Source organism: Mustela lutreola, chromosome 10 (assembly GCF_030435805.1).
Source record: "Mustela lutreola isolate mMusLut2 chromosome 10, mMusLut2.pri, whole genome shotgun sequence".
In the NCBI taxonomy this organism is placed as follows: Eukaryota; Metazoa; Chordata; class Mammalia; order Carnivora; family Mustelidae; genus Mustela; species Mustela lutreola.
Genome location: NC_081299.1, coordinates 57427470 through 57455361, shown reverse-complemented (window position 1 = coordinate 57455361; position 27892 = coordinate 57427470). Strand labels below are relative to the sequence as shown.

The 27892-nt window shown below is 34.6% G+C and overlaps 1 protein-coding gene across 5 annotated transcripts in view; it reads right to left on the bottom strand.

Moving 5' to 3' along the window:
* The window catches only part of LRRC7 (leucine rich repeat containing 7), a 573404-nt gene that overhangs the window by 333483 nt on the left and 212029 nt on the right, over positions 1-27892 (bottom strand). For all 5 annotated transcript variants that reach the window (XM_059138593.1, XM_059138591.1, XM_059138595.1 and 2 more), the window contains exon 3: positions 12605-12807. In XM_059138593.1, coding sequence (XP_058994576.1) covers positions 12605-12807 — 203 coding nt within the window. The remainder of the gene's footprint in view (positions 1-12604; positions 12808-27892) is intronic.

The window sequence follows — 27892 nt, the reverse complement described above, 5'->3', positions numbered from 1 at the left end:
TGTAAATTATATTCCTCTGCAATCCTAAATATGCACCCCCATTCTTCCACCCTTTCAGCTCAACAAAGGATTGACACTTCTGATGCTATCAGTTCAATGGTTCAAGCATTTCTTTAACACATTGAGACCTCTACCATTTGAATCAAATTTCAATATCATTCCTGTCCCTCAAGTCCTACAAACTATCATCTGTACCTATATTTTCTTCTTTCTTTCTCATTAAAATGGAGGAAGCATGTCTGTGCCTCTCAAAGCAACCCCTTCATGCACTCTGTAAATCCTATGTTCTTTCGCTTTCAGGACTTAGAATTATTTTTTTCTAATTTATTCTCATTAGTGTACAAATGTGACTTAATGTCATTGACCTTGGAAACAAACAAACAAAATATTTACCTTTTTTTAAAAAACTTTTTATTTATTTATTTGACAGATCACAAGTAGGCAGAGAGGCAGGCAGAGAGGGGTTGGGGGTGGGGGAAGCAGACTCCCTGCTGAGCAGAGAGCCAGATGCTGGGCTAGATCCCATCACGACCTGAGCTGAAGGCAGAGGCTTTAACCCACTGAGCCACCCAGGTGCCCCCTAAATATTTATCTTAACCTCAAATTTCTCTCTAGCTGGTCTCATTTCTCTGGTCTCCCTCACAGTATAACCTTTTAAGAAAGATGTGTATCTCAACCATTTTCTTTTCAATTCACTTCATTGGGTTTTTGCCCTACTTCTATTATCAGAGTCACTAATTACTTCCACACTAACAGATACATTGGTCTCTCCTCTGTCATTTTAGCCAATCTCTTAGTTTACCACTCCCTCTTCTTAAGACACTTTCTGTTCTCTTCTGGCTTCCAAGACAACAACACATGGTTTCCTTCTATATCCACAGCTGCCTTTTCTCTCCCTGTTCTTTTCCTTTAGCAATAGCAACTCTTTCTAAATCTCTAGGCAAGTCCTTCTCTCCAATCTCTCTAATCCATGCAATTAGCAAGTCCTATTAATTTTACTGATAAAGCTTAGTTTAAAATGCTGCTTTTTCTCCACTACTCCCAGCCTAGCTGAAGCCACCAACTTCTCACCTAAATGATTACTGTAGCCTCTCATTTCACCTTCACTCTCCACTAGCCACAGTGTTTTCCCACATTGCAGCCAGAGTGGTATTTTATAAACATAAGTTATTTCACATCACCCTTTTCCTTAAAATCCTTCAGTGGCCCCTGATCTTACTTACTATGAAATCTTAAGTTCTTCCCTATCTCACCTGAATTTGCATGATTTAGCACTACTACCTACCTCCCTCTCCTCATCCTCTAACTCATTATACCCCTACCTTCTTTCTGTTCCTTGAACATGCCACTCTCATTCCTGCCCTAGAGCATTACTTCTCCCGGGAATGTTCTTTCTCATATGTGTATAGTTGACTCCTCTCTGTCAACTAAAACTCAACATAACTGTCCTCCGTTATTTTCATCATGGCACTTCCTATTATCTAACATTTTCTTCTAAAAATTACTTCCATTCTCTCTTTGCAGCAATGTAGATTTTGTGAAAATAGGAACTTGCAGGTTTTGCTCAATAATGTATCTCTGGTACCTAGAACAGTTGTCTCAACATAACTGGTACTCAAGAAATGTTTGCTGGATGAATGAACAAATCAATGAATATGTTTTACCTAATATTTGTTTTTTATACCATTTCAAAAAAGTTGGCAGTAAAAATCAGCAAATGGGTTGGTTTATCAGATCTCAACAAGATTTTATACTGGGTAAAAGATAGAAATAAATGATTAGATGAAAAAAATGATATGATGAGTAAGACTTCAGTTGGAAGACTATAAAAGAGTTCAAAAAATGACTGGGGTACTCTGGATGTCCTAGTTTTTCACTGACACATGAATAAGAGATGTTGATACTATAAACCTTTGAAACAGTAAAACATTAACCAAAAATAGAACTCAGAGTGAGACAAAAATGATCTAAAATTTTCCACATATAAACTATTTTTTTTTTTTTTTTACAAAATTTGTACTTCATCTCACTTTTTCTTGAGCCCCTATGGAGTCCACCTACACTATTTATTTATTGAAAAAAAAACTATGCATTTGAATGCCAAAGTAATTGCAATAGAAGAACACATTTGGAGAAAGATGCTTCAGGCAAGAGATTAAACAGAGTCACATTTTGATTATGTATGCATCACTCACATGAGTTTCATTCTGCAGGTAGTTTTCTACTCAGATAAATTCTATACCTTTGGCACCAGAGGAGAGTGATATACCATGAATATCTGAGGGAGCAACAGAGTTGAAAAGGTCTTTTTGTTCCCTCCTCCTTATTTAAGCCCAAGGTCTTAGGAGAACCCTCCATAGATATATGCGGTGCTCCTTATGTAAAATGCCAAGGTTATGGATAATTCTGAGTTTCTGAAAGACAGACACTTAAGGAATTATTTATTAATGTGCAATTTTAAAAAACGAGGCAACTTTATTAAACAAGTAGCAGTTTTCATGTTTTCCACTCATAAATATAGGCCATGTTTAATCTAGAGCCAGGCTTTTCATATTTCTCAATCATGACAATTGTTTAATCAGCAACTATAATGATGCAAGTAGTGTCTTTCACTTTGAAAGATTCTTTTTGAGAAGAAAAAAGTCAATTATCATTCAAGTTTTGATAAACTAAAATCAGAATTAGGAACTAATATCTCAAAATTTGTCTCCCTAAAATATTTTTCCTACGGCTCCTTTGATCTCATGACATTTCTCACAAAACTAGAAAGTGACCTTGATTTCAAGTAATTTTATTTAAAGGCCTGAGAAAAGCATGCTCTCAGACTCCTAAATTAGAGACAGCAAATATTAGTGAATAAAAAGAAAAGAGAATCAATTAAGTTGAAGATATATGATATGTATAACATTGGAGGACACTGTTTTTTGCTTGTTGAACATCCATTCCTAATGGATGGAGTTCCATTAGAACCTTGACTTTCTTTTTGAGGACATCTCTCACAGTGACTTACTTGGGAGGCAACATGATTACATGAGGTTGTCTGGAGACTCCATTCCTCACAAGAGCAGCAGCATGTGGCCCATACTGCTACTGTGCTGAAGATTTTGTGCAGCAATCCAGAGCTTTCTTATTTCTTAACCTTTTCCCATGTAAAGTTCTCTAGTATCCTATTAAATTAATGAGCCCATGATATATTTCCAATAAATATTCATCTTTACCAAAATAAGCCATTTCTCTTAACTCAAGAGTTATTTTTCATTCTACTGTTTTCATAGAGTTTTCAGATACTTTGTATTATTTGATCCTTACTACAATCTTTAGAAATGAACAGAAGCAAATTTGTTAGCCTCTACGGCACATGAAGAAGCTAAAGTTCAAAGAGGTTAAATAATATGTCTGATGTTTCATGGTTAATTAGTACCAGAACTTGTGTTAAACTTAGGACCTCTTTCTCCAGACCTCTCCACATCGTATTGTAGCACTTACTTGATACTAACCAGTGACAGCAGTCACTACTCTGTCATAATGCTTCCTTCAGTGGCTTATCATTTTTATCTATTTTTTCTTCTCTTTTTTTTTTAAAGATTTTATTTATTTGACAGAGAGAGAGATCACAAATAGGCAGAGAGAGAGGGGGGAAGCAGGCTCCCTGCCAAGCAGAGAGCCCGATGCAGGGCTCGATCCCAGGACCCCGAAACCGTGACCTGAGCTGAAGGCAGAGGCTTAACCAACTGAGCCACCCAGGTGCCCATCATTTTTATCTATTTAAAAAGAATCTTGGGGCCGCTGGGTGGCTCAGTTGGTAAAGCACTTGCCTTGGGCTCAGGTCATGATCCCAGGGTTCTGGGATCAAGCCTAGCATAGGGCTCCTTGTTCAGCAGGAAGCTTACTTCTCTCTCTCTGCCTGCAGCTCCCCTTGTGTGTACTCTCCCTCTCTCTCTCTGTGTCAAATAATAAATAAATAAAGTTCTTAGATAGAATTAAATTATATTATAAAATAAATAAAAGGAATCTCAAATGAGTGAATCACAAAACACTAAGTTTGAAAGAGATATTAAAGGGTTTATTCCTTCTCCATCCTCATACATGTAAAAGTATGCTCCATGACACCCTTCCTTTGTTCCCTTTGTTTTAAAGTCAGAGAATACATTCCTTAACTTGAGAAAATATCATGTAGCAGATCTAATCTATATGGACAAGGTACTCAGAGTTTGATAGGTTAAAAAAAATGCAGAATGCATGGTATTAGGTCATGGATTGCAGAGGAGGCACAAAAATTATCCCACCTCACTTCAACCCCCCCCCAGAATTGCATCAAAAATTAAACAAACCACCATTAAATGAGAGAGTTTTATTTTCTGTTTCCTGTGCTGATACACTCTAATTTTTCCCATCCTTCCTTACCTTTGGCCACTGTCAAAAGTCTTAGGCTTTGTAAAATAACAGATATCATACTGGAGGAAGCTATCTATGCTGATTTATAACAATGATAAAGTATTAAGGCAGTATTTGAATTCTGGTTAACACAATTGAATGGTATAAGAAATCCAGAGATACACCTAAGTCTTAAATTTTGTTAGAGGGAACAGTGGTGGTGGTGGTGGGTGTTATTATTTCATATAAGATAATGGGAAAAACTTCTCTGGTAAGGTGATGTTTGAGTAAAGAACTGAAGGAAATGAAAAAAGCACAGGTCATGTAGAATGGTAGCAGAGGGAAAAGCGGGGGTCAAGTCTCTGCACACAGAGCTTGCTTGGCTTTTTTGTATAGGCTCAGGACAAACAGCTACAATACAGTTGTCATAGCCCATTTGCCGGTTATTAACTTTGAGCTCTATTTTACCTGCTGGCTGCTAGCACAATTCAGGTGCATTTTTGCTGCTCATTTATTTTCTGAAGAGTCAATGAGGATTTCTGCTATTCATGGCTCAGTGACTGGAGCCACGCCATGGCAAAATTTTCATCAGTCTAAAATATCCTTCCTTTGATAAATTCCTGACTGCTTCATATTGGATGATCAATGCTTCAGTTACACAACCTTGTATGAGTGGAAACATGGAGCAGTGGTCACCAAGCAATGGTTTTTAATGTAGCCCTTGCTTGGCTCCTAGCTCCCCAGTGTTTGTCTGTTTCCCCAGAGAAGCAACTGTAGATATGGGAGGCATTTTTTTCTGGCATCCCTTACTGTTAGCTTACTGACTATATCCTACACTGCATGTATATTGGTAAGAGTTTACTTTCATTTTTTTCTATATACCTCTATGAACTTGAATTTAAACAACTGCTTAATTAAAAACAAAATACTGAAAGAAATTGGATACTGGAGCTCAATGTCATGTGTACTATGGATTATAGAGCTCCAAATCGATGCTTTTGTATTGAGAAAATAATTACACACACATGCATTACAGAAAAATAATATTTTTAGCAATTTGGCTGCATTTCAAAAGGTGTTATATCTTATTTTTTAAATGTGGCATATGATATATCCATACAAAGTTATACTATTTGGCAATAAAAAGGGATGAAGAACTGATGCATGCTACAAGGTTGGTAAAACTGGAAAACCTTATGCTAAGTGAAAAAAAGCCAGTCACAGGGGCACCTGGGTGGCTCAGTGGGTTGAGCCTCTGCCTTCGGCTCAGGTCATGATCTTGGGGTCCTGGGATCAAGCCCTGCATTGGGCTCTCTACTCAGCGGAGAGCCTGCTTCCCCCTCTCTCTCTGCCTGCCTCTCTGCCTACTTGTGATCTCTCTCTCTGTCAAATAATAAATGAAATCTTTAAAAAAAAAACCAGTCACAAAAGGCCCTATGTTGTATGATCCCACTTATATGAAATGTCTAAAATAAGCAAATCCATAAAGAAAGAGATTTTCAGGGACTAGGGGAAGCAGAGAATGTGAGAGTGACTGCTAATACGTATAGGGTATTAGGGGGGTAATTAAAATTTTCTATGATTAGACAGTGGTGATTGCATTATAGTTCTGCAAATATAATAAAATCACTAAACTGTACATACTTTGTAAGGGTGAATTTGATAGGTATGTAAATTTTATCTCAATAAAACTGCTCTATTTTTTAAAAAGAGTTTAAGTTTACTGACTTTCTTGTGAAGGAATACCATTTATTCTGTGTTTATGAATGTTTTCCACATTTGGCTATGAAAGTATTCTTTTACAGTAAAATAATAAGTTTTGCATGAGACTTTTAAAAATTCTTACTTAGGGGCACCTGGGTGGCTCAGTCGGTTAAGTGTCTGCCTTTGGCTCAGGTCATGATCCCAGGGTCTGGGGACTGAGTCCCACATGGGGTTCCCTACTTAGCAGAGAGCCTGCTTCTCCCTCTCCCTCTGTCTGCCACTCTGCCTACTTGTGCTCACTCTTTTTCTGTCAAATAAATAAATAAAAGCTTTTAAAATATATAAATAAATAAAATGCTTATTTAGCAAAAGAAAGGGAATGTCAGTTCCCACACTTTGCTGGCTTTTGAAATCCAGAAGTGTGGGATCTACTGATCTGTGTCAGCCTGAGGCAACAGAGGCCAAATAAAGACATTATCAATATGCCCCTGAAAATAAGCAGGTTTTAAGAATGTATAGTTAAATATTCAAATGAATACTTGCTTCTTTGGTATTCTTCCTAATTATTTAAAAATAGTTGTATGACTTCCTGTATCTCACTGGTATTGAGTCCCTCTGAGGCATTCAGATAGGAAGCTAGAACCTCTCCTTTCTCATATACAAAACTCATATTTTACAAGTAAAATGACCTTAAATTTTAAATGACTTGGAAGATTGGAAATTTCTATAATTAGCTTTGATAGTACCACACAGTTGAGGCTATAACCTTCTATTCATCATGAGACAATAGGTTTTTGTAAGCTATAGACATCCAGATCAAAATTAATTGAAATTCCTGATATGAGGAATTTGAGAGGCAGAGTGCGGGGTTTGGGGGGTAGGGAAGGAGAAAAATGAAACCAGATGGGATCAGGAGGGAGATAAACTATAAGAGACTCTTAATCTCACAAAACAAACTGAGGGTTGCTGGGGGAGGGGAGGTTATGGAGAGGTGGCTGAGTTATGGACATTGGGAAGGGTATGTCATATGGTGAGTGCTATGAAGTGTGTGAGCCTGATGAGTCACATACCTGTATCCCTGGGGCAAATAATACATTGTATGTCAATAAAAATAATTCATAAAAAACATAATAAAAATTAATTGAGATTCCATATTTCTCTTACTCATGGAATTTTTACCTAAATGAGCATTATAAAATTTCCCAGTTTTACCCCAGTGACACAGGTAACTCCTTGCCAAGTTCCTATGGTGGGTTTGTACTAAGCTCCTTAGATTATTAAGGCATGCCCTCTCTGCACAAGGAACTATGCTTCTGGCATTACTACCCTGATCCTTCAAATGTGTTAAAAGAATTCATATTCTTTGCCTTAAAGTTCTGTTTTTCTAAGACAAGTTTCCAAATTTTTTTGACCATTTTTCAAAGACATGCTTTCTATCACCATCTTAGTTACACTTCTCTGAACACATTCTAATTATTAGCTTGGTTTTAGACATTTATATATCAGATAAAAATGTCTGTCCACATGGAGTTTTTCAACAGATGAATAAGCAAAACGTGATGGAACTCAGGAGAGAGGTCAGAGTTGGAGATGGATTTAAAGGTTATCTACTTAGAGGTGAGAATTAAAACCAGGAGACAAGAAAATGTCCCTGAGAAAGTAAGGAAAAAGAAAATTGCTGAGAAACCAATAATTAAACTATAAAAAGCAAAATGATAGTACAAACTCACCATAGGAAATTGCCTAGAAGTTACTTGTGCTTTCCCCAGTAGTCATGGCAACTGTGTGTACAGGGATAAAATTGGGAAATTTTTTTGTTCAGTTACACACTGAGCTTTTGACTTGTTACTGTAGCATAGCCTATTCTATCCTAATGAATGCACAGTCTTTGGTAATAATTTTGGATAGGAATCTAACATCCCATGGGTCCTAAAAGAAGTTAATTAACTTTTCTGGCCTGGGTTTGCTTATTAGTAATAATTGAGGGCTAAATTAAACAATCTCCAAGGTTGCATCTATTCAAATATAATACAACATTGTGATATCTTTGAGTCAGGGAAATTTTCTGTGTAAACCATGGTGTCATCACAAATGTGTTGGTGCAGCTGGTAGAGTCAAAAACCTACACCCTTTACAGACCGGGAATTGATTTCCTAGAAGTTGTCTTTGGAGATTTTAGAGATAAAGTCATGCCACACATTTTTTTTTTTTTTTAAGAGATCCAATGCCCAGAAATACCTTGGGATGTTACCAAAATCTTACTTTTGTTTTACTCAGGATAATTAACATGGGGATTATCCTTCATCAGTGATGGGAGAATGATGACTACCGATTATTGCGTATTTCTTTATTCCAGGTATTCCATATGCATCATCTCACCCAGTACGCATTTATCTATTTATCTGCCCATCATCTATCACTAGCAACCTCTATTATTTTCCCGTTTTTGCTAATGAAGAAACTGAGACTCCCAGAAAATAAAATATCTTCCCAACCAAATAGCAGTGCTAAAATCTAATCCCACGTTTGGCTCCAAAGGTCAGGTTGTTAATCTCTAAAATGTCTCAAGGGTAGATTGTAAAGTTTAGTATGGAGAAAGTTTTCCAAGGTTGCTACTTCAGATTTTGTTCCATCCCCTTTTACATGTGGTTAAATTGACCTCATCTGTCAAATTCACTCTCTATGTCTCTCAATTTTGGTCATATTTTAGCTTTTCCAAATTACTTCTATTCTTTTTTATTATTATTATTTTTTAAGGCTCCTCTTTGGTTTCAAGAAGTTTCTCAGCAATTTTTCTCTTTATTGCTTTTTTTTTTAAACTTTTGTCTTCCCACACTACTTTATATATAATATGCACCTGTTATGGTCTATTATCCTGTCTATACTTTTAAGTTCCTGGTTCAAAATAACAAGCAAAGCAGTACTAAATTATAAGCTGTGTGGGTTTTCTATTACTGCATAAAAGGCATGTCATTTTGTATTTTTACCTTTTGTATTTTTACCTTTTATTATATTAAATTACTTTTACTATATCAAATTAAGTAACACAGATTGAACCATTCCTAATCAAAAAACTTCCTGTTCTTTCATTTCTATTTTTGCATATTTTCTGACACAGTCTCGACATATCTTTTTCTAATGTCATTAACCTTACTCTATTCTATACCTGTTGTATAACATCTTAGAGTAGTAATTCTTGGTCACCCTAGAATAGTCTCTGAATAAAAAATCAGAAAGAAAATTTTTTAAAAAAATTACAAAGGTAATTCTTCCGTATTATAATGTCAAAAATACAAATAGCTATCTCATTTACTCAACAAATTTGGAATTACCATGGTAACAACACCAAGGAAACATAAAGAAAACAGTGAAATAAAATGCAGACAAAAAAAATTTATTTAATTTAAATTTAAAGATTAAACTCCCTAGAAACTCAATACTTCATCTACTTTTCCTCAGGAAACAATGACTATATAACATTTTGTTTGTAGTGTACACTGTGGTAATCTCCCTACAGTCCTTCCTACTCCTTCCCTTTATGTTGTGACCAGTAATCACAAATCCACAGAGGTGGTCAACTAGTGTTTAATTCAATCAAAGTAATCTCATTTTTCTTGTCATTGTGGATTCTATAGTAAAGGGGATCAGCAATGAACATGTAACACAATTAGGGCCAATGAAACCTAAGAACAAGTTGAAACTTCCTTATCCTTCTCAGAAAAAGAGAGCTTTTGTTTGACTTACTGTTTTTCTAATATGCACAAATATATCCATGTACTGCTATGATCATGTCTCAATTTCAGATAACTTAGATCATATCTCTATATCAAATACATTAGAAGAAAGTAACACAGGGCTGTTTTATGAAAGCAACACCTTGAACTTGGGAACTCAAAGAAACCTTGAGAGATTATGTGAAAGATCTTTGAAATATATAAAGCATAACAATAATAAAATATAACAATTTCTCCTCAATTCAACACACTGAGAAATTAAATTGTCTTTGGTTCACTTGTATTATTTTTATGTACCGTGAATCCAAGCTTACGTAGGCTACTGGTGACATACATGATATATAAGACTCTCCAATAACACTATCTGCCTAATTCATTGAGTCAAACAATGCTGTGTGACTCTCAGTGTCTTTCATTACCTGCGTCCTCTACGCTCTACTTCCTCTACTTACATGTTGTTGGTACTCCCTCATGTGTACCTGCATTTCCAGACTCTTCACAGCTCTACTGTGTCTCTCTTCACCCTCTCCATATGTACCATCTTAATTTTTGCATCTTTACCTTTTGGTCAAGCCCTCCCCCACCCCTGCAACAATGAAACTATTCTCTTTAACAGTATTTGGCTCTTTGGCTCTAATTATACATTATCATGCTTCTGCCTCTAATGTTTTAGTTTTCTCTGTGATTAGGTAGCTAGATCCTTGAGAACAAGGATTGAGGCTGATTTCTCTTTTACCTGCCTAAACCCTCAAACACTGTGTAGTAATATAGATATTAAATAAATACTTGATTGATAAACCATTTTTTACTATTTGTCTTACAGAATTTGTTGCATAGCTCTAGAAAAAGGCTTTAAATAACTAGATTGATTTAGGGCTCCCAAGATTCAGCAGATAAAAATACAGCATGCCGAGTTAAATAACTATTTTTTTAAATATATCAAATGCAATATTTTGGGCATAATTATGCCAAAAATTCTGGGTTTTGGTTTAAAATTCAAATTTCAGTGGATGTCCTTTATTTATCTGGCAACCTTAGATGAGGCTGCTCTAAAAATATATTTATTTTTCTAAATTAGAGCTAAATGTCACATTTATGAGTCACTTAAACTTTGCACCATTTTGCTAATCAATTCCTATAGTATATGAAGTTCTCTTCATTGTTCTACCTGGCAGGACAAGAAAGAGATTGAATATCCATTATGTGAAAGTCATAACGTGTACAAGGAGGCAAAGATGAGTAAGATGATATCTCTGCCCTCAAGAAGTTCATAGTCTTTGGGGGAAACAGCCCATTTCATGCCAGCCTCTTCTTGATATGCATCTACATGGCAATCAATACAGTTAAAATTTTTTTAGGCCTGCCCCAGATCTCCTGACCCCAAATCTAAGACATTATATAGTTTGGTTGTCAAAAATGAAGTATATTTGTTTTGGAGTAAAAATTAAATAGTTCCTGCCTCTGAAGTATTATATTAATAAAAATTAATATAATTATATAGTATATATAATTCTATATGGTATATGATATAATTACAATTATAACTCATAATTCATAATTATAATTCATATAATATAATTCATAATCCTAAGTGAAAGCAATTATTCATAATTTAGTTTGATCAGCACATTATTCTCAGAATTTGATAACAAAGTGAGTTTTTATTATGGGATTTTCTTTTCCTTGTTTCTGGGTATTTAAATGTGCATTTTTTAACATATTCAATGGAAATGTATAGTAAGATATTTTTTTCCCTCTGAGCCATGGTGTAAATCCTTCACAAGTAAATGCTATGCCTACTATTTAATGTGAGTCATTTATTTCGATGATCATTAATATATAGTGGTTTAGATTTTGAACTTCTCTGCTGTGTGGCCTTGGTTTATGTTAGCTAATCTTTTATCATCCAGTCTTTTCTGCCATGGAGAACAGGAGACAGGAGAGATTTTTTTTGCCTAGCACGATGTCATAATGGCAGTGTGTGTGCAAAATTTGATATTAGTTAAATTTTTAGCTCTACTCTGTTTATACTTACATGCCATATATTCAGAAATGACTGTAATAATAAAAAATTCCAAATTCAAGAAATAACCGCATGTTTTTCATAATAGTATTAAACATGTAACAGTGCATGTGTGTTATGTGTAAAAGTATTTCTCAGACTTAGAACATACAATTCAAGGTTTTAAAACAATGTCTCCTTAATGATAAAAATTTCACTTCTGGAATACAGTGTCATATCTTTCCATCATTTTCTAAATATGAACTATTGAACTCAACCCACTGATACTGATCTCAATCTATATTTTCATGGAAACCATTTTCAATTAAAATAAGGTGTAATTCAGGGGCACCTGGGTGGCCCAGCCAATTAAGCATCTGCCTTAGGCTCAGGTCATGATCCCAGTGTCCTTAGATAGATCCCTATACTGGGCTCTGCACTCAGCAGGAAGTCTGCTTCTCCCTCTCCCTCTGCTTTACCCCCGATTTGTGCTCTCTCTCTCTCTCTCATATAAGTGAAAAATAAAATCTTTTAAAAATAAATCAAATAAGATATAATTCATAAAATGGTGATTTTCATGGAGTTTAATTGGTCATTAACACATGACATGAAGTTACAAATGAAGTGGTATTAAAAGGTACCAACAAGAATACTGGGGAAAGTTATATCAGTTTGAACTATCTGCCAATTACTCAGATAGAAAGCTGTAATTAACATTATCATTATGCCAAGTCTTTGGATATCATAAAATACTCAGTTATGGTGTATATTTTTGATTGTCAAAGATTACCTTGGGTAGCTCTTCAATTTGATTGGCATCTAGATAAAGCTCCTCTAACGTCCGCTCAAAGTTAAAGACCTCCTTTGGCACCTGCTGAAGACTGCAGTGGGAGTAGTCTAAAACTGAGATGATTTCTTCTTCACCTCGGAAACATCGGCACGGCACCAGTCGGCCGATGATTTTCCGTTTGGTGGTCATCTCCAGGCACTGCACTAGAGAAAAAAAAAAAAAAAAACAGGAAAAAAACAAACAAACAACAAACCATGCTTAATTGACTGAATTTGGAGGGCAGTCCTATAATATTAAAACCTTAGAAATTTAATTTTAGTATATGTTTTATAATTATATAGTGTTTTAAAGTTTATATAGAACATGTACATGCATTACATCATTTAATACTTGAACAGTCCTGCAAGATATGTGAGATAGGTTTTATTCCCATTTAAAAAATAAAGAAATGGAATTCAGAGAGGTTAAGATATTTCCCATCATCATACAGTTTTGGAATGGCAGAATCTCGCCAGAATACAATCCTGACTCAGTGCAATGCAATTACCATGCTTACTTGATACACAGAAGTATGTTTTTTCTTTTTTTAATTTTACACAAATTACATGGCAGAATAGAAATATCTGGAATTTGTTGGAAAAAAATTATATTTTTTCCATTTCTGTAAAAATATTCAAGTTTCATTTCTAAGGTTTATGAAGACCTCTTTTTGGCCTAAAAATTCAATCCACTAATGAACATATATTTATTAAATAACCCCTATGTTCCAGGCACTGATCTAGTTATTGGGATAGAGTGATGAATTAAACAAAGTCCCTATTTTCATGAAGCTTCTATTCTACTGGAGATACAGATCAGAGATGGATTGGTTTTTTGCTTCAGAATGAGAACCTATCTTTATGAATCTTTTTATTTTAATGGTAGAAAGCAACTTATAATCATGGTAGAAATTCCAATAATATCTTTCTCTAGGTTAAACTGACCAAATGCCATGAAATCTTGCACAGGCTTGTACCATGTCACTTACAACACTTCATTAAATCTATTGATTTTCATGTTATTCTTCTAGACTCTAAGTCTTTTGAGAGTAGGAACAATGTTTTATTTATTTTGCATTTGTCTTAAAGCTTGACATACAACAAATATTTAATAACAAATGTAGGATGAAATAAATTTGTATGGAAGCATAAAAGACTCCCAAAATTCAAAGCAATCTTGAAGAAGAAAAGCAAAGCTGGAGGCATCACAATTTCAGACTTTAAGTTATATTACAGAGTTGTAAGGATCAAAACAGTATGGTACTGACACAAAAACAGACCCATAGATCAATGGAACAGAATGGAAAACCCAGAAATGGACTCACACGATATGGTCAATTAATCTTCAACAAAGAAGGAAGAAAAATAGTCTCTTCAACAAATGGTATCGGGAAACTGTATGTCTTCATGCAAAAGAATGAAACTGGACCACTTTGTGAAACCATACATAAAAATATATTCAAAGGGGATGAAAGGCCTACGCATGAGATAGGAAACCATTAAAATCCTAGAGGTGAACACAGGCAGTAACCTCTTTGAAGTTGGCAGTAGAAACTTCTTACTAGACACATCTCCAGAGGCAAGGGAAATGAAAGTGAAAATAAACTATTGGGTCTTCATCAAAATAAAAAGCTTCTGCAAAAGAAACAATCAACAAAACTAAAAGGAAGCCTACAGAATGGGAGAAGATATTTGCAAATGACATATATGAAAAAGGGCTAATATCCAAAATCTATAAAGAACTTATAAAACTCAACACTAAAAACATAAATAATACAAAATACAAAAAATGGGCAGAAGACATGAATAGATATTTTTCCAAACATGAAAAGTTGATAAACATTACTCATCATCAGGGAAATAAAAATCAAAACTACAATGAGATATCACCTCACACCAGTAAAATGCCTAAAATTAACAACACAGAAAACAACGGGTGTTGGAGAGGACGTGGAGAAAAGGGAACCCTCTTACACTATTGCTGGGAATGCAAACTGGTGGAGCCACTCCAAAAAACAGTATGGAGGTTCCTCAAAAAAGTTAGAAATAGAAATACCCTACAACTCACCAGTTATACTATTATGTAATTACCAAAGGGTACACAATATTAATTTGAAGGGATAAGTGCACACCAATATTTATAGCAGCAGCATCAACAATAGCCAAATTATGGAATGAGCTCAAATGACTGATGAATCAATAAAGAAAATGCGGTGTGTATCTACACAGTGGAATATTACTCAGCCACCAAAAAGAATGAAACTTTGTCATTTTCAATGACATGGATAGAGCTACAGACCTTTGTGTTAAGTGGAATAAGTCAGTCAGAGAAAGACAAATACCATATGACTTCACTCATATGTGGAATTTAAGAAATAAAACAAATGAACATGGTGGGGTGGGGTGGGGAGGAGAGAGCAAACCAAGAAATAAACTCTTAACTATAGACAACAAACCAAGGGTTGTTAGAAGAGAGGTGGGTGGGAAGATGAGTTAAATGGGTGATAGGTCTTAAGGAGGGCACCAGTTGTGATGAGCAGTGGGTGTAATATACAAGTGTTGAATTACTAATTTCTATACCTGAAACTAATATTACACTGTATGTTATCTAACTGGAATTTAAATAAAAACTTGAAACTAAAAAAAAAAAAACCATACAAACAAAAAATGAATCCATGAATGAATAAATGAATATAGTTAGGGCTCTCCTCCCTCCCTCCCAACCACCATCAGCTATTGACAATTTATTCGAAAAACTTGTCATTCTAAGTGAAAGGACACTACTTCTGTGAATGTCTTTCCAAGAAGAATGATTGGAGTCTTCCTCTAAATTCCATAACACTAATCACATTGCTTCCCAATTACATGTTCCATTTTCCTCCTAGGTAAGTCCTTTGAAGAAAATATCTTGTCTTGTTCATTTTTGAATTCGTAGACACCATATAATTTGCTGGCTACAGAGTAGTACTAAATGAGCATTAATTTGAAACATGAGCCTTTTTGTTAATTTATTTGACTTACCAACATAAGCTTATTACTAGAAAGTAGTGTTAGTTTATAAAAACAACATAGCATTTTGTTTTTTAAATTGCTTAGGTTAAGCCAAATTTGGAAGGAAGTGAGTAGAAAATGTTTAAGAGTTGTTGGAAATTCAGCCCCAAACTTCTTATCCTTTCTTTAACTTCTAGAATTAATAAAATGATATTTTGAGGACAGGTTCATAGGTCAGCACTTTCAGATGGTTATTTATACCTGGCATTCTGTAGAAAGCCAACCAAAATCATTAAAAGAATACTTCTTCATTACTTTCTATCTCTTGAACTCCTACACTTCACATTTCTAGGAGTCTGAATCTCAAGGTTTTTTAATGCTTATTTTAGTTGATCTTACTTGAAATCCCTGATTATGGATTGGTGGCTTCTCAGTCTTTACCTGGGACCTGGCATATATTAGGTAGCAAGTAAATGCATCTAGTAAATATCTGACCTACTTAGGCACCTAGTAAATGTTTGTGGTAGTTATTACAGTTGTAAAACTAAGTGATGATGGCTTAGACTATGAGAGTAACAGGATGGAAAGAAGTAGTGGATTGGAAAGATATTTAAGAAGCAGAATCCAATGGGTTGGTGATGGATTAAATGAGAGGTGGGAGGGGAGACTGGGGGAGACAGAGGTGTCTCGAAAGCTTCCCAGGGATTTTGTTTGTTTGTTTTTATTAACATATAATGTATTATTTGCCCCAGGGTTACAGGTCTCTGAATCATCAGTCTTAAACAATTCACAGCACTCACCATAGCACATATCCTCTCCAATGTCCATAACCTAGCCACCCTATCCCTCCCCCCACCACCCAGAAACCCTCAGTTTGTTTCCTGAGATTAAGAATCTCTTATGGTTTGTCTCCCTTCCCAGGTCCCATCTTGTTTCATTTTTTCCCTCCCTACCCTCCGACACCCCCACTCTGCTTTTCAAATTCTTCATATCAGGGAGAGCATATGATAATTGTGTTTCTCTGATGAACTTATTTCATTTATCACAATACCCTCTAGTTCCCAGGTTTCTAATTGAGTCACTGGTAGTCACATCAACCACACAGCTATACGTCATGCCCTGTCTGCCTCTCTGAACCACAAATGAATACACAAATGACTTCTGATGCCTGTGTTGCTCAGTGCCTATCACGCACCCTATTGTGTCGAACCATGTAACTATTTCTTTATACCTGTCTGTTGCCCCCACTGTAAATCTTTAAATATAAATTAAGAGGAAAAAAACTATCCAGGCTTGTACCTAAACCATTTGGCCAGAGGGTCCACTGTCCATGAGACTTTTGGAGCACCGTTCACTTAAGACTGTTTTCTATTTCATTGTCCCCAAACTTAGGCTCTTCTGGTCATCTTTTCTGTCCCTTCCCTCATCCCCACAATGTACTGAAGTTTTCCCCTGGCCCAATTTCTCTCTTCTCTACTCCGTCTGAACTCACAGTATGTCTTATATCATGATCGAAAATTCCACCGAGTTTGTCGTCTTCACTGAATCCTCCCTCATAGTCTCAACTGAAACTTGATTCACTGGTAGCCTTTAAAAGTGGAGCATGCTGACATTCTTATCCCATAAATACATCAGGACTGAAAAGTGGAATTGTTATCCCCCTTGTTCTCTAAAAACCATTATTCTTCTCTCCTGTAAAACCTCTCTTCCTTTGATGGTCTCCTTGTATAGTAACACCTTCCTCCCTTAGGACATTGATTTACCATCTCTTTAACACTCTTCTACACCCATTGATAATTTTGGTATCTCATTTCTGAACTATCTCAATCATAACTCCTTCTAATCTAGATTTATTCTCCCTACATTAATAACTTCCAATTTTAAAGCTTTTCTTTAATCTAAATTTCTAAATAAATTAATTATAATGCTACTCCTTAATTTTTCAATTATAGGTTTGTAGCATGTAATGTGGTGGTTTAACTTCCTGCTAACAAATTTCAACATACTTCTAATCAAGCAAAAATACATAGAAAGCAATATTGCTTTAAATTAGTAGTATTTATTTTATAAATAAGGAAATTCTTATTTATAAGAATTATATTTATAAAATAAGAATTTCCTTATTTATAAAAATAAGAAAAAATAAGGAAATTCTTAAAGAAACAAAAAAATGCACAAGAAATAAAATGTGATCAAATTATAGTAGTATATAGTCATATATATATGACATACATATATATAGTCATATATATTACTATAGTTTCATATATATGACTACTACTACTACATATATACTACTATAGTCATATATATAGTCATAAATAATAGTATATAGTCATATGTGATAATTTGATCACATTTTATTTCTTGTGCATTTTTTTTGTTTAAGAATTTCCTTATTTTTTCTTTATTTTTCTATGTACCTTTCATTAATTCAATTCTCTATTTCCTCTTGATACAGTCAAGTGAATATAATCTCTTGTTTTACCCCTGGAATAATCCTTCAGGAACACTTGTATTTTCTTGTTCTTGTCTGTAATGTTTGTTTTTGTAGATCTGATATGTATTTGTTATCCTAAAATATCTCTTCACTATTATTCTGTGAATTTTCTATTTCTTTCTTGTGTTACATCTCCTATTTTCTGAGTCCCATGTCTTTTTCTTTCTGGACTTACTGGAATAAAACATCCAAGGTGAAATACAAGATCTAGTAATTTATTGAGGAAGGATGTCTGGTATGTGAATCTCTGAACATGATTTCATTTCACCCACAAACAAGTGAAAGTTTGGCTATATATTTCCAGGTCAGACATAATTTTCTTTCATAAATTTGAAGACCATTTTTTTTTGTTATTTTCTAGCTTTTAAAATTGTTGCCAGGAAATCCAGTTCCATTACTATTCAAAATCCTGTGATTTTCCCTTCCACCTAAACATCTTAGAATTTTTATCTTGTCTTCAGTCTTTTGAAATTTCAGGTAATGTGCTCTGATGTTTTTTTTTTTAAATCCATTATACTGGGTACTTGAAAGACTCTTCCACTTTGGAACCCCTTATCTTTTAATCTTGTTAAATTTTCCATCATTATTTAATTGGTAATTTTCTCCTCTTTGTTTTTATTTTCTCTTTCTCTGCAATCTCGATTAGTTGGATGTAGGAGCTATAACCTACTTTTATCCTGTAGTTCAATTATTTTTTTCTTTTGTAATTTCTGTGTCTTTTTCTTGTTATTCTGTTTGCTGGGAGATTTTTCTCAGCTTGATCTTCTAAATTCATCTTCTGTATGATCTTCTATCAGAGGCATATTTTTACTGCAAAAGCTACTTGTTGCTTCCTGAATATTACTTTTACATAGTATCTTGTTTGTATTTGAGGGTGCCATGTCATTTTCATTTCTCTCAGAGGATATTAACTATAAGCTTTTTGTCTTTGTCTCCCTGCTCCTTGCATCATTTCTGAGTTCTCTTTTCTGTATTTCTTTTGATCTTTATCTTTCATAACAGCAGTTTTCTGCAAAAATCTGGTGATCCCCGACTGTCCTTAGGAATTGAAGAGTGAAGCTCTCAAATGCTAATTGGAAGATTTATATGCATGATAGGTTTCACAACAGGATGGTCTGGCAGCAACCCAAAGAATATTCTGGACTTCTGCCTGGGGCATAGCTATGTAGCCATATATAGTGAGTATTTTGGTCAGTTTTCCTGTTTTTAGTACTAAGTATCTTCTGTTTCTTGCCTGGTACCTGTTGTCTCCTAGACTGTAAGGAGGTCTGTGCATTAACCCAGTTTTCATACCCCTTCATGTGTACTTTATATTGTAGATAATAGTGTATTTTGTATGTAAATAATGATATTAACTGTATCTTCCTTCTATTTCATCTCAAAATTTGTTGAAATTTATTTGCTGATGCTTTCTCTTCTGTTTTCTTTGTCCATATGATTATGCATATTTTATTTTATTTATTTATTTTTAAAGACTTAATTATTTGAGGAAGAGAGGGAGACAGTATGGCAGAAGAGACAGAGGGAGAGGAAGAGAAGCAGATTCTATTAAGTGTGGAGCCAGACACAGGGCTGGATCTCATGACTTTGAGATCATGACTTGAGCCAAAATCAAGAGCTGGATGCTTTATCGACTGAGCTACGCAGGTGCCCTGAGTATATATACTTTAAGTTCTTTTTAGTTTCATAGAATAATCTGGGTTGTAAGAATAAATTTATAAGGAAGGCAAGAGAATAACTATGTTTAAAATAAAGTTCTCTCTTAATCCTTTATATACTTTTCCTTTCTTCCTACCCAATCTATTAGGAACATTGGGCAGAGAACTACATCTTTCTTTTGGAACTGCTCTTTCTCTGGCTCTCCTGACATCATACTCTTCTGACATTTCTTCTTCCACTTTGGCTCTTCCATTTCAGTCTTTTGAGAAGGTTCCATCTTCTCTAACTGAACACTGAGATTTATAATATTAGGTATGCTCCTACATCCCACGCCCCACCCCGCCCGCCCTGCCCTAGGCTTGTTGGCTTTCTAACTCTACACTCTCTCCCTTTACAATCTTCGTTCACTCGACTTCATTTAACTTTGATAATAGGTGGTTGTAAAATTTCTTTTAACTCTTCTCAGATTTATTTCCCTCATCATTTCCACTTAATGTTTTAAGGGCATCTAAACCTAACATGACAAAATTGATGCAATGCTCTTCAAAGGTACAGAGCACATCATCATGGTCAAGAGCTTGGACTCTGGCTGTGTGTTTTATCCTTATGTTTAGTCATCTGCCAAATAACAGAGTACATACAAAGCACTTAGAATTGTGTCTTCAGGTTTTAAGCATTCACTAAGGGTTAGCAATTACTGCTTTGTCCAAACCTCCTCTCCCTGTGTTCTCAATCTCAGTGAACAGCAATCCCATTCACCCAGCTTCTCAAGATAGAAACCTTCGTATTGTTCTTGACTCCTCTAGTTCCCACACTCCACATCCTTAACAATCACCAAGTAACAACGATTAAATAGCCGGAATATTTCCTCAATCAAGTCTATTTTTCTTCATTTCAAGTGCCCAGCAACCTAGCTCAAAATATTATCTCTTGCATTCATACTTGTCTATTATTCTACCACAGGACAGCCAAAGTGACCTTATGTAACACAAATATTATGTCACCCTCTTGCTGCAAATACTTCAATGACTCGTTTCTGCCCTTTAGGCAAAGTCCAAAGTTTTTACTGTGGTGTGCCAAGTATAATATATTCTTATGGTCTGACTCCTACCTTCCACACTCACACTTAGCCCCCTTTGCAACCAGGCCAGGTACCACTTCTGATTGCTTTCTGTGTTCTTCGCATTCATAATTTCCTTTGCATTTCTAAGACTAAATTTTCTTTTTTACACAGGCCCTCGGAAACAAGACTGCCTCTATATAGGACAATTTCCCTTGCCTTAAAAAAAATTACATTACAGGAAAATAGCCTCTCCCTATTTAATAAAGCAGGCTGAATATGTTCCAACTATATGCTGCAATTCTTTTTGATTACATTTCAATAATGTACTCAATATCAGTCTTGATCACTAGATTGAAAGCTCTGTGAAGACGGGGACCATATCTAGCCTGTACAAAAATGTATATTTCCAGTCACTTGTCTAGTATCTGGCTTAGAGTACTTTAAAAATATTAACAAGTAATGAATATAGGAGCTAAACATAATTATAATGACTTCTCTTTGTACATATTTTTGAAAATTTCAAACTAATTTATAATCTATTACCTTATTTTTCATAAGGCATAAGTATCATATATCATTTTCCATATTTTAACAGTGGACTAAAGTTTAGTGAGTCTGTGATATATGTATAGTCACACACGGACTAATTAGTAGACCTGAAATTGGATCTCATATCTCCTTACTCCAAAGCCGTTGATTGTTTTTCTCCTTTAGCAGACTCTGTATTACATTAACAGTCAGGTATATAGATTAGCATATGAGAACTTACAGAGACATAAATTTGCCAGCAGTTCTATCACACACATACATACACACACACTCACACATGCAGGCATGCACACTTGCACATATTTGACAGTGATTTACACATAAAATATTCCAGAGGTGCAAAGTGGAACAAAGAGTAGCAGTGAGGGAAATATCTAGCAATCAATTTTAAAGACTTTTTTGAACATCAAAGGAATAAAAATATAGTAATCGAATGGAGAAAGTGTTTCAGGAATTGAGTAGAGCACAAAACACAAGAAAGCACATGTATGTTACATACATGATATACAGAAGCACACATAGGCTTTTCTCTGAAACCTGACCAGTGCCCAGGGTACCACAGAGAGTGTGTAGCTTCACATGCAGTGTTTAGACTTTGACTCAGAAGCAATCTGACTTCTTGTGTTAACATAGATCCTTAGTACACATCCAAAAGTAATTCTTGGAATTTCAGTTTTTCAAAGGGATTTAAAAGGCGAGAGGGAAATAGGTAAACAGGTATTCATCTCTTTCTGTTAAAGTCCTACCAGTAAATTCATTGAAATACAAGAGATTCTCAGGGCACTGCATAGATTCTCCTCTCTCTTGAATCACATATGTGTGTGTGTGTGTGTGTGTGTGTGTGTGTGTGTGTTCTAAATTGATCATTGAATTGATCTAAATCAATCTAAATTGAATTGCTAAAGAGGACTTTTCTTTTTCTGTACCACAGTATGCAGTCAATAGACTCCCTTTCAACTCTCTCCCAGAGCCAAATCCATTTATACATCAGGGCTTGCTAACCTGGACTAAGCTAGGTGAAATAACAAAAAGATTCATCTTGCTACATTCTTCAAATCCTTTTCTATTGATTAAATCAAAGATAATTTTTACCACTTGAGAATTATGCCTACGGTAATTGACTCAAACAATATGTGTATCAAAATACATTTATTTTAATACCTTAGTGTTCCCTAGGATTTTAAATCCATGTTTGTCCATATTAGCCTTACCTACTATCCCACACCTGGAAAGATAAAAGGACAAAAGGAAGTCCAATCTTTCCAAAATTTGTGATAAATACTCTGGTTGTTCTCATTCATTGGCACAGCCTTAGATTTTTGAAATGACAAATGTTTCTAATTTATTTGCTGAGAAACCCTTTGCTTCACTAAGTGTGCCACCAGGGATATGGAAACCTGCCAAGCTCTCTCCATGTCCTACTTCAAGAAACATCTTTAAAGCCATTACCTAACCTCAAGTGTGCCTCTGAAACCCCCTTATCCAGACAATATACATGGCGATTCTAGGACCCTAAGTGGAATATCTGAGGCTTCTTTCTTTGTTTTCTGACTTTTGAAATAATTATATTTCAAAAATACTCAGATTTCATGGGTTTGTTTTCATTTTATCATTTTAAAATCTGAAAGTCTGCAACTGTTACACATGGTTTGATTTGCTATCAATACAAAGAAACCAGTTTATCCTCATGACGATCAATGGACTGTTATTTGGACAAACCACCTTATGGTCTTTAATGCTGATATTATCATACCAGCAATCAAACACACATAAATCAAGAAGGAAAGCATGATGCCTGGTACCAAGAAGGAGCTTATTAAATATTTCTAAGTTCTGCTTTTAGACAAGTTATTTATTTTAAGAATAAATGCTCAAATGTTTAAAATGTTCCCTTCTCTCTCTGCACATTCTTCCCAAGAATTTTCATCTACTGACTTCAAAAAGACTTCAAATGGTTTCTATGAATGATTTCTAATATATCCTTTATCCTGGATGTAGTTCCTAACTGCTTAATGAACTACCAATCTTTAACACTCAACTTGTCTAAGGCAGAATTTGAAAATACTTATTAAACTCCTACTCTGTCCCAGACAGTGCTCTCTTTCTTGATTTCTTGTTTTGATTGTGTTTTCATTCTCTCAGTTTTGTACCTTCGAGTCATCTTTAATTGCTCCTTTCTTTTCTTCTGTATTAAACATTTCACATCTTCACCTTCCTTCCTTTACCATGCATTCAATCTAGTTCAGATCCTTGCCATCTCCTAGGAGTATTACTGAAAGTAATATTGAACGAAAGTCCAGTACTTCCAGATATCCTTCTTCTACAATCATTTATTCAACAAATACTTATTAAATGTCGGCAATGTGCTAGGTACTGGCCTATATGCTAGGAAATAACAGTGAGTAGAAGAATTCTGGTCACTGATCTAATGAATTCACTGGATTATAAGGGAGATGAATATTAAATAAAAAGTTTTTCAAGTAAATCTGTAATTGCACATTATGATAATTGTTATATAAGAGAATATTAGTGCTTTATCACTTTATGTATTGACACTTACATTAAATATCCTGATTAATTTTCTAAAAGGTGTGTCCATTCCCCTGTTCTAGAAGCCTCACTGCATCTACCTTTTCAACAGCAATATTTCCCAGCCCATGTTCCTGGGCTGTATTTTCCTCCAGGAAGTAAGTAGTGTACATTAGCATATTAAGGGCTCAGAGGGATCTTGTGATAAAGAATTACGTTTATCTTTGTTCAAACCAGTGTTTCCTAAACCACTTTTTAAAAAAATTAAAAAGTTAAAAATTTTATCACTATAATTAGAATTTAGTATTCTGAATCAAACATTTTAGGAAAGGCTAGTCTACAAGATTATTTAGCTTGACATTCAAGCTGTTTTTAACGCAACTTTTCAGCTTTTTTACTTCGACAAGCATGTTTTTCCAATTCTATGCTCTAGCTTACACCACTCCCAATACTGAATGTTCCTTATCCATTTTCTTCATCTAAATTCATCCAAGCAATGTATGGTAACACCTTTATTTCTTTATAAATCATGTTGAATGATTTTATTTGTCGGCTATTATAATTTGTTTGCAGATCTTAAAACATCATAGTACCAGATATAACAAAAATCTGTGAATTGGAACTTCTTAGAATAATAAATGGAATATTTTATTTTACTCTTTATTTCCTTGCCTACTAGTCAGTGTGTGCAGTTAGAAAAACATTCACAGAATTTGAGTTTGGATCACATGGGAAATCAATTTTTTCTTTATAAAGTCTTCTCTAGCTGTTACACACTATAAATAAGGCTGCTTTCCTTGGCTTCCTTCTCCTTACCATTTATATTGTCATCTTAACACTAACTACCCTATAAAACATGACCTAAGGATTAGAGAAGCGATCTGGAAAAAAATCTATTGAGAGAAGTTTTGTAATAAGTGATGGCCTATACAAGCTTACTCAAAATTTCTCCTTATTGTATCACATAGACGAATAAAAATATTTTACTACTTCTATCCTTTTCTGTCCATATCCTGTATTGGAATTTTTATCTATTGATTTACTTAAATATGTAAATATAACAATAGAAGACAGTAAAAAGCAAACTTCAGCATTAGATTAAATAAAGCTCAAGTTCAGGGAAAAGTTCTAAGTCTTTAAAAAACTGTTTAGTTATATTTCTTGAAGAATGTTGCTTTCAGGCCAAGTTGTGAACCTCAGCCAAGATTAGTATAAAGAAACAAATTTCTAAGCATTAGGACACTCTCAAAGATTTAACTTTCTTAAGGTGATAAACTAAAATAATAAGTTTCTAGGAATAGCATCTGAAGACTTATTTACATAGAGATACAGAGTAAGAGAATAGAATGGAAATAGTCATACATAAGCTATTGATTACTAGAAAGTTAGGTTCAGTTGGAACCTTAGTCTAGTCATTTATCTCACCCTTGAAGAAATTATTCAGATGATGGTTTTATGCCTTAATATCTCCTGAATTATTTTTATACTGTGGTATAAGAGAATGGTTTATGTTCTTAATGATGACTGAGTTATTAAGAAAAGATCTGTTATTCAGCATGATTTACTGGACAGCCAGAGATATGTATAATGCATTTAGATGAAGTTTAATTAAATATTTTACTTAATGAAAATCTGGGTATATGATCAGCAATATTTATTTTTGTAAAGAATCAATTTATGTGAAACCCTTCACATCCTCTGGAGTAAAAGCTTTAGTAGGAGCTAGTAAGAAAGTATTTTCCATGCAGTTGTCTTGTCTTAGGGATTCCTTGTCTTTTGTGATGGTGACACAATGTCAATATGGTGCCCTTCGCAAGACATGATAAAAGACCTAGACTTTTGATCTGATATAAGCAGATGGTAGACAGCATTTTTGAATAGTATTTCATGCTGCTTTATATACATTCTTCAATCATAACTATAGATAACTTCTAATATTATCTATCTTTATTGATATTTTAATTAATGCTAATGATGGTGGCACTTCTGCCTTCAGGACAGAGAAAATGCTGCAATTCTGAAACTCAGCTAAATAAACAGGGCTTGTAATGATAATCTTTTAATCAATTAAGTTGCTTTGGGTATAAATCTAGGCAGTTACTTTATAATTGGAAAGATTTTAAGAGAGTCATGAAACATATAAGCCTACTTGATGTCACCCTAAGGCTGAAAAAAGAGTTAATATAAAAGAAAAATTAATTTAAGAAGCTTTCTGCAAGGAAGTTAAAGACATGTGATAATGCACTCAGAGATTTAATAATTGTTAAATGAAATGTTCACGAAAATTAACATGGCAGAATCAGACTCATTTTAAAATGGAACTACTTTGTTATGGTTCTGAGATTTTTTCATTGTTAGCCTGTGATACGAAATTAAAAGTGTAATTTCACACAACAAATTAAAACATCTTGAGTATTTAAGTACTTACCTTTATTCATGTAAGTAATAAATAGTATATATGTGATTTTTGCTGTTTGTTTATATTCTTACTGAATTAAATTATTTAGGAAATGGTGAAAGGCAACAGGATTTGCGAAAATTAAGAAAATAAAATCAGGATCAAAGTTCTGCAAAGAGAATTAGGGAAGGCTTTCAAAAGTTAAGAGAGTTCTTGGAATGAAAGAGCCTACCTAAATGATGGGGTCCTTTTGGTAGACAGAGTGTATTTCTTTGTGATCTTTGTGATCACAGTGCTATCAGAGTAAACATTTTAAAAATTCAAATCTAAACACATGTAAAATTCTTCACAATCCCTCTGCCTCATTCACTATCAATCCTGTATGGCTGAGTCCATAATATACAAGCCTCTGCCAAAACTACAGTCTCCTTCCAAACCCCACTCCCGCCTTACGTTCCATGCATCTGTGCCTTTGTATTTTCTGTTCTCCTGACCTCTCTTTTTAGGTAATTTCTTCCTTATCATTTTCAGCTATACTCAGGGATTATCCTTGTAGAAGAATTCTCCTCAGCTATGCCTGTTATAAATGAATTGTAACCTCCTAAAATTCACATGCTGAAGTTCTAATCTTAAGCACCTCAGAATATGAAAATAAGGTCACTGCAGGTATAATTAGTTCATATGAATTCACACCAGAGTAGGTTAGGACCATACTCTAATATGACTGGTATTCTTATAAAAAGAAGACCATGTGAAGAGAGAGATGCACACAGAGAAAGGTGAAGGTACATGGAGAAGACAACCATCTATAAGCCAAGGAGACAGTTCTGGAACAGATTCATCCCTCACAGGCTTCCAAAGGAATCAACACTGACAAGACTTGATTTAGTATTTCTAACCTCCAGAATTATAAGACAAATGTCTTTTGTTTGAGCCATCTAGTTTGGGGTCTTTGTTAAAGCAGCCCTAGAAAACTAACACAAACCCCTTCTTTGCTTTCTGTTGAAAAGTTAGGTGGCTCTTCTCCAATGTCTATAAAACTCAGGGCCCAATAAGGCAAACACTTATTACAATTGTTTTCTTGAAATCTCTTGAGGTAGCAAGAGTTCTTAATTAGACCATAAACTCTGTCTTTTGTTGATGCTGCTGTTCTCCTAATCCAAGACGAATATGCAATATGAAATTCTCTTTGTACAGTTTAATGAATAAAGGCAAAGATGGAACTTTTGCTTGGTCTTAAATTCACCATCTATTTGAAGACTTAAAACTGCAATTTCAGGTGCAGCTAAAATTGTCCAACAAAAGTATAAAGTGAGACACTCTGAAGAAAAACATGTGTGACATCACAAAAAGAACAAAATGGATAGGTTAACCCCTCATCTCAGAAGTAAGTATCCTGGAAAAGAAATGACTCTCAATGTCTTTCATCAATACACATTGTAAGTATAATAAGTATAATAAACTACTTGAACCTAAAAATTTAAACTGAAGACTTAAATAAGGATTTCAGATGTCTCTTGAAAATTCATATGGTGGTTATCATAAAAAAATGATGGGCATA